Source organism: Engraulis encrasicolus, chromosome 1, assembly GCF_034702125.1.
Source record: "Engraulis encrasicolus isolate BLACKSEA-1 chromosome 1, IST_EnEncr_1.0, whole genome shotgun sequence".
Lineage (NCBI taxonomy): Eukaryota > Metazoa > Chordata > Actinopteri > Clupeiformes > Engraulidae > Engraulis > Engraulis encrasicolus.
The window spans coordinates 12,793,530-12,807,786 of NC_085857.1; the positions used below are offsets into that span (position 1 = coordinate 12,793,530).

The window sequence follows — 14,257 nt, forward strand, 5'->3', positions numbered from 1 at the left end:
AGCGCACGCACACAAGCGCACGCACCCACACAAACCATCATCACACACACACAAACACATATGCACGGACGCACACACACACGTTATGACACACCCACACACGTTACGACACTCATCCACACCCACCCACATACACACACACACACACATCTGTATGTCACATAATGGCATATATTTTTTACTTCCACGCATCCATAAATCCATCTGAGTACAGAAGAAGCATTACAAAAACAAAACAAGGGGAAGTGAATGTGTTAGTCAGTGAGAGGTGAGAGCGAGAAAAGCGGAAGCAGAAAAGATCCACTCACATAGATGTTCTTCATGTCGGCCACCTGACACCTGACCGTGTAAAACTCCTCAGCAGTCTGGCTCACGTGGTCACAGTCCTGATGGGAAAATGAAAAAAAAAAAAAAAAGGATTTATTTTTGAGCTTTTTGTCTTTATTTAAGTGACAAGACTTAAAGGTACACTGTGCAGGAAATGGTCAAAAAAGGTACTGCAACTATGCTGCTCATTGAAGCTGGGCTGCCTATTGCCAAATTCGATCTTTACACGAAAGTTTACCAAGTAATAAACAAATATTTTCTAGTAGGGTACAAGCAGAGTCATTTTTACAGCTAAAAATGGCTATGGAGAAGATCCCCCTTTTCATGTATGAAAAATGCTATTTTCCCAGTCACAATGAATACTTAGAATTTGATGGTGGTGGTAAGTATTCATGAAAAAGGTAACATTAGTGAATGGGCAGCATGAATTCTGAAAATAAACAACTGAAAAGCTCACACAGTGTCCCTTTAAGATATGGCCAGGAAGCGAGTGGGAGAGAGAGAGACGGGGAAGGGTCGGCAAAGGACCCAGGCCGGAATCGAAACCGGATCGCCGGCGTAGCAGCCTAGCGACCCACCATGTATTATCATCCACTCACAGTACATTACATTACATGACTTAAAGATATGGCAGGGTATTGGTTACAGTCCCTGGAGCAGTGTGGGTTTAGGTCCTTGGGCTTAGGTCCTTGCTCAAAGGTACCTCAGCAGATTGGTAAGGGTGGGGATTAAACCTGCAACCCTGTGATCTATTAGTTCAACTCCCTAACCATTCTACCACGGCTACCCACAGTAAATGTAGATGCACACTGAAATACATAGTATTCCACAGTACACACAAAATGGTCACATACTCTCCCCGCCCCAAACTTTTATTTTAATACAGCATTTTTTTTCTCCATGTATTTTTTGGGGCTTTTTGGCCTTTATTATTACAGTACGAGAGTAGACAGGAAACGATTGGAAGAGAGAGATGGGGCAGGGCCGGGAAATGACCCCAGCCGGACTCGAACCGGGGTCCCCGTGGTTAGGGATGCACGATGTATCGGCCAGATGTATCGGTATCGGCCGATATTTGACATTTCTCAACACATCGGACATCGGTCCGATGGGTAAAACTGGGCCGATGTTAACGCCGATGTTTTTTTTCATATGTTACGGTTCTAAAAGATTGGAATTGACAGTGACTTTCATTGTTTGTCTTCTAGTTTGTCCTATTTTCCATCTAATTTTATCACAGGTAGTTAAAAAAGTGTTTTTGTAAATAATAGGACATTCAAAAATTGTGTTTGTTTGCATCATTGTCATCTCTTTAAAAAAAAAAGAAAGAAAAACATCGGTATCGGTTAATATCGGTTATCGGCCAAAACCACAATATCAATATCGGATATCGGTATCGGCCGGAATTTTTGACATCGTGCATCCCTACCCGTGGGCATGCAAGCCATTACAGCATTTTGACCACTGCTAAAAACCCAAACACTGGCAGGTGTTCAACAGAGAAAAGCGGAGAAAAAAAGTCATCTCACCAGCGACACTACATTGTTTGTGATGACTCCACCAAATAACGTCTTCACTGTGTTTTTCTGCAAGACAAAATCATAGATACAACAGTGAGCAACACAGTAACACTGAAATATTATACAACAAGATGCACCGTAAAAAGTGGTACAAAAAAGTTAAATCAATAAAAGCACATTACTTCACACACACACACTCAAACAGACAGACAGGACACAGACATCAGACACCAGACACACACGCAAACACAGACATGCGCAGAGACACACTCAAGCAGGCACACGCACTCAAGCAGGCACACGCACTCAAGCAGGCATACACACGCACACACACACACACACACACACACACACACACACACACACACACACACACACACACACACACACACACACACTTATGCATGCGGACACACACTCATGCAGACACACACACACGCGCACAAACACACACACACACACACACACACACACACACAGAAACAGACACAGACACAGACACACACACACACACACAGAACAGAGTGTCTTACCAGGTCCTGTGACATCTCCTCGATCTTGGTGATGAGGTCGGTGAAGAACTCGGTCATGTCCTTCTGCTCCCCCGTGTTGAGCGGCTGCTTGTCCATGGTGTAGGTCTTGCAGAACGGCCGCGGGTTATACGCCTTACGCTCACTCTCCTGGGGAAGAGGAAGGAGAGGAGGAGGAGGAGGAGGACGAGGAGGAAGAGGAGGAGGAAGAGGGAGATGAAAATGGAGATGAGGATGGGAAGGAGGAGGAGGAGTAGAGAAGGAAAGAGGAGGAGGAGGAAGAGGAGGAGGAGGAGAGAGATGAAAATGAAGAAGATGAGGATGGGAAGGAGGAGGAAGAGAAGAGAAGGAAAGAGGAGGAAGAAGAGAAGGAGGAAGAAGAGCAGGATGAAGGAGGATGAAGGAGGAGGAAGAGGAGGAAGATGAGGAGGAGGATAAAGAAGAGTGTGAGGAAGAGGAAGGAGGAAGGAGAAAGAGCAGGAGGAGGAGGAAGAGGAGGAAGGAGGAGGGAGAGGGAGAGGAAGAGAAGGATGAGGAGAAAGAAGGAGGAGAAGAGAAGGAGGAGGATACAGGGGAGGAAGATGAAGAGGGAGAGTAGGAAGAGTGAGGTGGAAGAGGATAGTGAAGAGAAGAGGGTGAAGATTGTGGGTAGAACAACAAACAACATAGAAAAATTTCAGGCCCATGGCATGGCATATTCAGGCCCATGGCATGGCATATTCAGGCCCATGGCATGGTAATGTTCAAAATAATGGAAACAGGACAACACTCCTTGCTGCTTGTACTTTATTGCCTGTCAGACGTTTTAAATTACAAGCCACTAGGAGTGCTGTACTCTCTCTTTTATTTTGAGTAGTGCCCACGGAATGAGCACCCAGTTGCTCTTTCCTACTTTTGTTTTGTTGAGTTGAGCACGTTATAAAGCTTCAACAAAAAAGGGATAATACAGGCAACTGCAAGTGAAAATGAGGAAGCGATTTAAAAAGCCTTCATTATCTCATGGCTAAAACATGATTAAAAAAGCCAACATGTTTCGACCGCACAGGTCTTCATCAGGGCTTTGTGACTTTTTGCATCCCTTCCTCATCATCACTTGGAGTAGCCTGGATTACAACTTTTTTTGTTGAATTGAACTGACCCCCTTCATCCAAGAAGACTGTGAGCCACCAGCCATCTTGTGTTTAAAGGGACACTGTGTGAGATTTTTAGTTGTTTATTTCCAGAATTCATGCTGCCCATTCACTAATGTTACCTTTTTCATGAATACTTACCATCAGCATCAAATTCTAAGTATTCATTATGACTGGAAAAATTGCACTTTTCATACATGAAAAGGGGGATCTTCTCCATGGTCCGCCATTTTGAATTTCCAAAAATAGCCAATTTTAGCTGCAAAAATGACTGTACTTGGACCATACTAGAAAATATTTGTTTATTACTTAGCTAACTTTCATGTAAAGATTAAATTTGGCAATAGGCAGCCCAGTTTCAATGATCAGCATAGTTGCATTACCTTTTTGGACCATTTCCTGCACAGTGTCCCTTTAACGTTATTAAGCTTATTTTGGATGACTGACATGTATGTGCCTATTGGACGTGTCGTCTCACCATGAGATATGTGAACATCTTCTGCAGCTCCAGCAGGGTGGTCTTGTGCTTGATCTCCTCAGAGTACTGCACACACAGAGAAGTGAAGTCATACATTACATTGATTCAAGAATTTATTGTCATCGTCAAAAAGGCAACGAAATTGTATTTGGGGTACAATACTTAGTAGCAGCAGGTTTTCAAGTAAAGAGCAATAAGAGGTAAAAGTGACACCAGTGCTTGACCCCCCCAGCCCCCCCATCCCACTTAAAGTGCATTACACACTTAGCTGTACATTACACTTAGCTGACACTTATTTTTTTTAATCCAAAGCGACTTAGTAATTATTTTTCGGGGTATTGGTTACAGTCCCTGGAGTGTGTGTGTTTTGCATATGGATACACACCTTGGCAGTAAATACGGCCTGTCTGGCAGGTAGCAGGTGTGTGTGTGTGTGTGTGTGTGTGTGTGTGTGTGTGTGTGTGTGTGTGTGTGTGTGTGTGTGTGTGTGTGTGTGTGTGTGTGTGTGTGTGTGTGTGTGTGTGTGTGTGTGTACCTTGGCAGTAAATACGGCCTGTCTGGCTTCTGGGATCATATAGAGCTGCTGGATGGTGGAGGCCAGGTAGCAGGTGGCCCCCAGGTTGGTCAGCCCCACGAAGCGGCACTCCGCACGCACGTCGTCATGCGGCCAGTAGTCCCACTTATACGCTGCATGGGAGGCTATGGGGAGAGAGAGGAGGGGGAGAGTGAGAGAGAGAGAGAGAGAGAGAGAGAGAGAGAGACAGACAGACAGACAGAGAGAGAGAGAGAGAGAGAGAGAGAGAGAGAGAGAAAGAGAGAAAGAGAGAGACAGACAGATACATTGCAATTAAATCAATGATATCAAATGCTTGCACATGCGGCCAGTACTCCCACTTATATGCAGCATGAAGGGGTATGGGGGATAAAGAGGGAGAAGGATAGATATGGGGGGGGAAGGAGAGAGAGAGAGAGAGAGAGAGAGAGAGAGAGAGAGAGAGAGAGAGAGAGAGAGAGAGAGAGAGAGAGAGAGAGAGAGAGAGAGAGAGAGGCAGACAGTTGAATCAATTGGGGCAACCGTGTCCTAATGGTTAGGGAGGGGGTCTTCATCTTCTTCATCAGGGAAGGATAAAGCCACCAGTCGCAGAGCAATACATACAATCTCAAAGTTTACTTATTTGACAAAAAACTTGGCAGCCTTAAAAATACAGGATCAACTTTTCAGAGAAAGTGAGCTTGTTTGCCGTCTCGCCCCCGCCAGGATAACAAGACGCTGCCTGCATACATATTTCATTTCTCCTTTTTTGTCAGTATGCATAATCATCCTGTCTGGTTTCTCCCACTGTTAGCCTCAATAAAATGTAAGTGGGTTACACAAGAGTTAGCTGCCCTAAAACGGTAACAGGTTAGCTCTCCTGCAGTGGTGACCCACTTTTCAGCTAAGTTATGCCCATTTCCAACTGTCCTCTTTGTTACTCTGTGGTAAATGAAAGTCAATTGGCTGGTCGTCACTGACACTTAAAGGGACAGTTTGGTCAATTTCAACATGCAGTTGTATTGCTCACGCTACCCTTGACTTGTCAGTACCTGGTGATGCCACATTTTTCGGCTCAGCCCTTTCCGAGATATGAGCAATTGTAATGGGGGCAGCGTTTGTTTACATTTTTTAAAAATGAAACATAGGCCAACTCCAAATATTTTTCCAAAAGGTACTGCTGTTTGCTAGTTGTCTGCTGATGTTTTATAACCTTTTGGATGTTTTTGGGAATAAATAAAAATGTTTTTTTGAAATGTAAACAAAGAGCTGCCCCCATTACAATGACCAGGATCTCGGAAACGGCTGAAGAAGAAGAAGAAAAAATCTCAGGCACTGACAAGTCCAGGGTAGTGTGAGCATTACAACTGCATGTTGAAATTGACCAAACTGTCCCTTTAAGACAGGTACTTGTTATGTGAATTCACAAGACATACACACTGGAATGAAATGCAGAAAACTTTGAAACCAAAACTCGATTGCTGCAGTGACCCACTTTTGACACCAATATCCAACTGTCCTGAGGTCAAGAAAACCAAAAAATACTCTGTGTTAAATCAAGTCTGATTGGCTATGATCCAGGTGGTACTAATTGGCATTGAAAACGGCAAGACATGCTACTCTGGTGAGTTCATCAGACGTACACTCAGTCTGTACTGAAAACCGGCCCTCAATTAAAAGAGTCCTAAACAGAAACTTGTCTGAATCTGCGTCAACACGGCAATCTAACACTTTGTTCACACAGTGCTCACACCGTTTGACGCCACTCTGTGGGCTTTATGACTCAGTGATTCATGGACTAACTTTCAGCCAACAGTCATCAAAGCTGAAAAAAAAGTCTGAATTGGTACTGTACTCAGTTAAATTAAAGCTTCTCTCTCTCCCATCTGGCACCCCTTTGACAGAAACTTTTCTCACTAAAAGTCATCACTGCTAACGCTACTTCTATACTGTTGTTTATTTACATCAGACACAAAATGCATGGTCCATATCAAAGTGAAGAATTGAATTGAAATATAGCAGTCATAATTGGACGATAATAGTCTTTGAACTTTTGTGTCCTGAAATCAACCCTTTCCCAAAACCCTCATCAGCCAACCCTGCCAACATCCCCAAAAAAGTCCCCTCATCCTTACCCTGCATGTGCTGTGCCATGACCCAGTTGTGCAGCAGGCGGTAGTTGTCGAGCGAGCCCTTCACCATCTCCACCAGGAGGTCGTAGGCGGCGGCGCGGGCCGCGTGGGACTTGCACTTGGGCTGCCGGCGGTCGTTGAGGCTGGGCAACAGGATTGATTGACTGATTGATTGTTTACATTTATTGCCATTTCAGCAGCTATGGCTATATCATGGCCAATACAGATAGAAAAAACATCGCATCACATTTACAAAACTAACAACCATATAAATAAAGAGATTAAATACGTTTTTAAACATCAATACATTCTAAAAAAAAGTTTGAAACCTTTAAAGGTGGGACCTTATTAAAAATATCAAAAACAGTATCTTTCCTAAAAAACTGCTGCCTTTTCATTTTCAGTGCAGAGCAAGTTAAAATATGCTTAATGTGATACTGTACCATTTTTGGAAATAAGCTCATATTACACCCCCCCCATAAGTTAATTGATTAAGTGTTGCCTTGCGCCTGTACTTTCAACCGTTCTCTGAGTATGGCAGTGCAAATTTTATCTCCAAGCAAGCAATTAACATTGAGTCATAGGATTCAATGTTAACTGCTAGCTTGAAGGAAAACTTTGCACTGCCATACTCAGAGAACGGTTGAAAGCACAGGAGAAAGACAAGACGCAATCATTTAACTTAAGGGGGGGTGCAATATGAGCTTATTTCCAAAAATGGTACAGTATCAATTTAATGCAGGGGTCAGGAACCTATGTCTCGAGGGCCGTTTACTGTAGTTAAAATATGCTTAATAAAAAGGGGGCTACCTGGGCAGCAGGAACAGCAGGTCGTGGGTGTCCCGCAGGAACTCCTGGCCGTCGCGCGAGAACTTGAAGGGCGGCTTGTGCTTCAGCACGCTGGTGGCTAGCCGCAGGAGGCCCGTCAGACCGTCGTCCTCCATCGCACCCTCCTGCTGGTCCAGGATCTCACGGCTGCGGAGACACAGGACGGACACACGAGGAAACACTCATAAGGTTACGCCAAAGACACTTGCACGGGAATTGGGGCACATGAAGCGAACGTTGCCCTTCTTTCCAATGATGGGAGTGAAATGGGGCGAAGGCAAGCAAACAGCGGTGAGCTCTTCATTGGGGGAGGGTGGATGCCATTGTAACTGTTACTTGATTAATGTTACTTTAGCGAAGGTTGCTTAGTTACTCCCGATGAACTAGTCCTACATTGCTACAGTACCTCCTACTCATCCAGGGTCTCATCGGTAAACACAGGGAGTTATTTAATAACAATATTTCCACATCAACAACTTCTGTAAGAATTGCATGAATCAATAATGCTACAACTACTATTACTCATAACAATAGTTTCCATTAGTGGTGTGCATTGGCACTGCCCTAACCATTCAATTCCATTACAATTCGGGAGGTAACGATTCTACGACGCATGGCTATGCATTCTATATCTACTCAGATCAAGGCCATTTTTTAATCAGTAATGAGGCAATACAAGCAGTCAGATACTGAGCAACTTTTTATTGCATCAATCCTGCAGTGTTTCAATGCTTTGAAGTGCTTCAATTCAATCTAACGTTCATTTCGTCTGGAAATACCCATGGAAGTAATTAACAGTTGAAAAAAAAATGCCGCATCGATTATGGCGTTTGCCTAAACGACTATTGAATTGTCCTGCCCCACATTGCAATGCATCGATGAATCAATTATTGTTGACACCACTAGTTTACATTCTGATTGCTGTAACGTTAAAGGGACAGTTTGGTCAATTTCAACATGCAGTTGTATTGCTCACGCTACCCTTGACTTGTCAGTACCTGGTGATGCCACATTTTTCTTCTTCTTCAGCCGTTTCCGAGATATGAGCAATTCTAATGGGGGCAGCGTTTGTTTACATTTTTTAAAAATGAAACATATGCCAACTCCAAATATTTTCCCAAAAGGTACTGCTGTTTGATAGTTGTCTGCTGATGTTTTATAACCTTTTGGATGTTTTTGGGAATAAATAAAAATGTTTTTTTGAAATGTAAACAAAGAGCTGCCCCCATTACAATGACCAGGATCTCGGAAACGGCGGAAGAAGAAGAAGAAAAAAAATCTCAGGTACTGACAAGTCCAGGGTAGTGTGAGCATTACAACTGCATGTTGAAATTGACCAAACTGTCCCTTTAACACTTGTCACTCGGGAGACCATCTTACCTGCGTATGCAGTCTGCAAGGTGCCTGGCCAGCGCATCCAGGTCCAGCAGCGTGGTCTAGAAAACATCAGAGGACAGAGTCAGGGATCCACTCCACACTCACAAATGCTACAAATGTTAACATTCAACGGCATATTATACTTTACGGTGACACTTAACTTGTGGTGACGCTGGCACCATAGGCATGACATGACAGTGTCATAACAGTGTGTTGTAACGCAGTCATAAACATTATGCCCATGTCAAACATTTTGTTTGTTTGTTTGTTTGTTTGCTTTTATTAGAGCCCCATTAGCTTTTGCTTTTAGCATTAGCTTTCTTCCTGGGCTGTCTCTCAATTGTGCATTTTAAATTACAAATACCAGCCACACAGCGTGGCGACAAACACAACATAGGCTGCATTGTATTCTTTTTGTGGTTCTTCTAATCCAGTGGTTCTTAACCTTTTTTTCTTAACGCACCCCCTTACTTGTGCCGAAGACAAGCCACGCACCCCCAACCCAAACTCCTACACATGTATACGCACTAAAAAAAACGATGATAAGTGGTTGATGGCAATGATTCTTGTGTGAGACACTAATCAATACCTTAATTACTTCAAATGGGGACCAAAACAGGTTTTTTTGTCTTAATTTGGCCTAGATACCATGTCTGCAAGCTGAATTTTGGTCACAATCTCAACCCAAATTAAATTCCGCGCACCCCCTGAAGTCTCTGGCGCACCCCCAGGGGGTGCCCGCACCCCAGGTTAAGAACCACTGTTCTAATCAACCATTAACAAATATCCATTACACAGAGTGATAGTGAACATGACATACATATCTACTACATCAGGAGGGAAACAACAAAACTAAAATAAAATAGTCATTTCATGACTGTTGCCACTAAGTGACATTCAGTCATGGAAAAGACAGCCCAAACAATGTCAACTTTTCATGACCATAAAACGTTCATGAGGTTGACATTATGTTTATGACTCATCTATGATTCTGTCATGACACTGTTTTGACACTATGACACAGTCATGCCATATGTATAATGCCGGGTCAAGTTAAGTGTAATCTAAGAAGTACTTTCCATACAATCTTTCAGAATCGTTCAACTTGTGCGATGTAGCGCTGCAAATCAACCGCTTGCTATTTATTTGTATCCTCTTAAAGCTTGAGTGGTACTTGATATTTGATATTTTATTAGGATCCCCATTAGCTGATAAGACATATCAGCTACTCTTCCTGGGGTCCACACAGAACATTGAAACAAACAATACATCAACATACAAGACAACATATATATATAAGGAAGAAAAGAACCAATTCTTTTCTTGGGGGATCATTGAATCCCCCCCCCAAAAAAAACACAAGGTACCTGGCTGGCGTCCTTGACGTGGATGTTGTCTATGAGTTTGCAGAGCAGCCAGAAGTATTCCTTACAGCCCGTCCGCAACAGGGGCTCCTCCTCATACGACTCCATCTACACACACGCACACGCACACGCACACGCACACGCACACGCACACGCACACGCACACGCACACGCACACGCACACGCACACGCACACGCAGACACACACACACACACACACACACACACACACACACACACACCTCATAAGTCTTCAAACTCAAGACAGTTTTTAAATCAAATGCTGATCAACATTCTACACTTGATGTGGAACACTGCTATTGCTGAAAGAAATATCGTTTTAATCTAGCGTGTATTGAATTATAAAAGATGGAGCACAGTCCGTAGTGTTATCAACAACACAGCAAAATGCTCTCTTGAATTCTAAACAGAAAACTCAGCTTAACCTTGTCCCGCATGACACAGGCAGAGCTTAAAAAGAAAAATATTTGTGGTCCATGTTTGTTTATTTACCGTTTGCTTATGTACGGTTTGTTTATTTACTGTTTGTTTGTGTTGCACTTGATCCGTATGGCATTCTAAGTACTGTTTACACGCCGTGCTATCAAAGAGGTGATCTCTCTGGAGTGGCTATTGATTTGAGGAGGGGGTCAATCAATCAGGGGCGCCACCTATGGGTGTGGTGGTTAATTATTCAACACCTCTGGCAGTGAGGAGAGAGAGAGAAAGAGGGATAGAGAGGGGGGGAGATGGAGAGAGAGAGGGAGGAAAGCGAGAGGGAGGAAAGTGAAAGGGAGAGAGAGAGAGAGAGAGAGAGAGAGAGAGAGAGAGAGAGAGAGAGAGAGAGAGAGAGAGAGAGAGAGAGAGAGAGGGAGAGAGGGAGGAAAGCGAGAGGGAGGAAAGTGAAAGGGAGAGAGAGAGAGGGAGGGGGGAGGGAGAGAGGGAGGGAGAGGGAGAGAGAGAGCAAGAGGGGGGGAAGAGAGAGAGAGAGAGAGAGAGAGAAAGAAAGTGTGTGTGTGTGTGTGAGCGTGTGTGTGTGTGCGTGTGTGACGGGAGCTTGTCTGATGAGCGCACTACTGCTCAGCACAGTGTTCGCGTGGGTATGTGACTTGAGAGCATGTGCATCGTGCAAGAACTTGAGCAGATTGTGTGTGTGTGTGTGTGTGTGTGTGTGTGTGCTATGCACGTGTGTATTTGTGTTGTGTGTACCTTGAACGGCTTGAGAGGCAGGAACAGGCAGGAACTTGAGCAGAGTGTATATGTCTGTGTACTATGCATGTGTGTGTACTATGTGCGCGCGCGTGCGTGTGCGTGTGTGTGTGCGTGTGTGTGTGTGTACCTTGAATGGCTTGAGAGCCTGTGCGTCAGGCAGGAACTTGAGCGGAGTGTATATGTCTGTGTACTATGCATGTGTGTGTACTATGCGCACGAGAGCGTGCGTGTGTGTGTGTGTGTGTGTGTGTGTGTGTGTGTGTGTGTGTGTGTGTGTGTGTGTGTGTGTGTGTGTGCGTGTGTGTGTGTGTGTGTGTGTGTGTACCTTGAATGGCTTGAGAGCCTGTGCGTCGGGCAGGAACTTGAGCAGCGTGGAGGCGGCGAGCAGCAGGAAGGAGCGGTTGATGCTCTCTCCCCCCTCCAGGCCACACAGGGAGAGCTTGTAGAGGCCGTTACACGCCTCGTGACGTACCGCCGCCTACAGCACGGGAGGGGAAACGCACGCTTAAATACACAGGCAAACTCAACAGGGGAATAACATAACACACAACCTTTATACTTTTGGCCCTGCCGTGGCCTAACAGTAGGGCACTGGTTTAGTTGCCTGGTTAACACCAGACCTAATCACAAGTGAGAGTGTCTTTCAGATCGAAACGATTGTGTAGAACTAAAGGCAGTATGGGAGTTCCCAGGCTACTGGTTTAGTACGCTGGCCAACCGGGTTCGCGTCCAGCCCGGGTCATGTGCCGATCCTCTCTCATCTCTCTCCCTACACTCACTTCTTGTCATAAACTCCACTTTCTTATCACTAGAGGCACAAAACCCCCAAAGAGGATCCTTTAAAAAATGTTTTGCATACTTTTCATTGACCTCCATGTTCCACTTTTACACAAAGATGGCAGCTCATGGAGCCTTTGACGCACAGCTCTCGGTAACACTTTAGAATAACTACCTATTCACAGCTTTATAAACACTTAATTAACAATTAATAATAATTAACATTTAACAAAGCATTTACAAATGTTTGTAAATGACTAATAACCAAACTACGACTGCACAGTGGAGTGGGAATCAACTTCTACTGTGTGACTTTTATGTGGCTTCATGACTTCTGGTCTTTGGAGGAGAAACCTCCAGGACAGATGCAACTGTGCTGTGTCTGCTAACATAGTATTTCTTGCCCATTTATAAACATTTGTAAACATTTTGTTGATAATTAGTTTATTATTTATTAAGTGTTAATAAAGCTGTGAATAGGTAGTTCTTCTAAAGTGTTATCCAGCTCTCCATTGACAAAATAGTTCCAGGAAGAGAGCAACAAACACAGAAAGTGCAGTAAAGGTAAATTCATTTGAATTCATTTTCACATAATCTTTGCTTGTTATGTGGTGGTTCTGTGTTAGTCTAGTGAAAAGAGCGCGCGCGCACACACACACACACACACACACACACACACTAGACACACACACACACACACTAGACACACACACACACTAGACACACACACTAGACACACACACACACACACTAGACACACACACACACTAGACACACACACCACCCTTCCCCCCCTCACCTCCGGGATGAGCAGTGTGAGTTTCTTCAGCCAGTCCTGCAGGTGGTCGCTGTCGGCCAGACTGGACTTGACAGTAGAGCAGCAGTGAGCCCAGCTCACCAGCAGCCACATGGAGTAGTGTGTCACTGCAGGACACACACACACACACGCACACGCACACGCACACGCACACGCACACGCACACGCACACGCACACGCACACGCACACACACACACACACACACACACACACACACACACACACACACACACACGAAACAAGATTAAAACACTGTTTTTCTTTGAAGACATGCAAATAGTGAAACATGAACAAAGAGTAGATTGGTTTCAGAGTGTACTCTTACCTTCATGCCGTGATCTGTGGTCAGACTGAGCCTTCAGAACCCTGAGAACATAGAAGAGGAACATCAGCCGCGGTTCTTTAGGAATCGGTAGTCAAGACAGGGTGATCTCCAAGACCGTAACGGCTGTTTGGATACGCATGTAATGCCTGCGCGTGTTTGTGTGTCACTCTCACCTGTGCGCCAGGTTGTCGTAGGTGTACGTGACGTTGATGAGGCGCTGGATGAGGCTGGTACCCTGGACAAGACCCAGGAACACCTGCAGGGGGAGGACACACACCAATCAACACTTTCCTAAACGGACAATAACCTTATACCAGGGATGTCAAACTCAGGCCGGGGGGGCAAATTTGGCACGCGGAGCCATTTTATTTGGCCCGCGAGATCATTTCAAATGTGTATTACAGTTGGCCCACATACACCATAAATGTGTAGCGTATTAAGATTTGAACATGAAAATGCGCATGCCTATATCACAAGAATACGAGTGGGCCCAGGCCACTGAAACAGATCACACTGAAATGTAACAGAATACGGTATGTGCAGGCACATTTGAACTATATGGGAATCTGTTTGAACATACATTTAAATATGAGCAATTTAAGTTCATTTTCGTAAAAAAAACAACAAATAAGAAGAGTTTGGCCCGCGACTTCGCTCCAGATTTTGATTTTGGCCCTCTGTCAATTTGAGTTTGACACCCCTGCCTTATACAAGTATTAATCAGCAAGGGGGAGAGAGGGAGGCCCACATTCATCTTCATAACCAGAGGTGCCAATCCCGGGTTCAGGATGTTAAAACCCTGCCACAAATTTGATCCAACTAGCTGTGACTCAGCTGATTACAGAGCACTCAAGACCGGTAACCCTATTGGAGCCACTTGTGTTGGAAGGAACCTGTGGCAGGGTTT

General features: G+C 44.5%; 1 protein-coding gene across 1 annotated transcript in view; it reads right to left on the reverse strand.

The window, feature by feature from the left end:
* Positions 1–14,257, reverse strand: part of usp34 (ubiquitin specific peptidase 34) — a 158,179-nt gene that overhangs the window by 42,421 nt on the left and 101,501 nt on the right. Inside the window, exons 36-48 of the mRNA XM_063197771.1 lie at positions 13,524–13,606; positions 13,351–13,391; positions 13,007–13,131; positions 11,756–11,908; positions 10,222–10,326; positions 8,858–8,913; positions 7,460–7,624; positions 6,653–6,792; positions 4,521–4,684; positions 3,986–4,051; positions 2,381–2,527; positions 1,857–1,913; positions 309–386 (exon numbers count right to left, since the gene is read on the reverse strand). Of these exons, the coding sequence (XP_063053841.1) occupies positions 309–386; positions 1,857–1,913; positions 2,381–2,527; positions 3,986–4,051; positions 4,521–4,684; positions 6,653–6,792; positions 7,460–7,624; positions 8,858–8,913; positions 10,222–10,326; positions 11,756–11,908; positions 13,007–13,131; positions 13,351–13,391; positions 13,524–13,606 (1,380 nt within the window). The remainder of the gene's footprint in view (positions 1–308; positions 387–1,856; positions 1,914–2,380; positions 2,528–3,985; positions 4,052–4,520; positions 4,685–6,652; positions 6,793–7,459; positions 7,625–8,857; positions 8,914–10,221; positions 10,327–11,755; positions 11,909–13,006; positions 13,132–13,350; positions 13,392–13,523; positions 13,607–14,257) is intronic.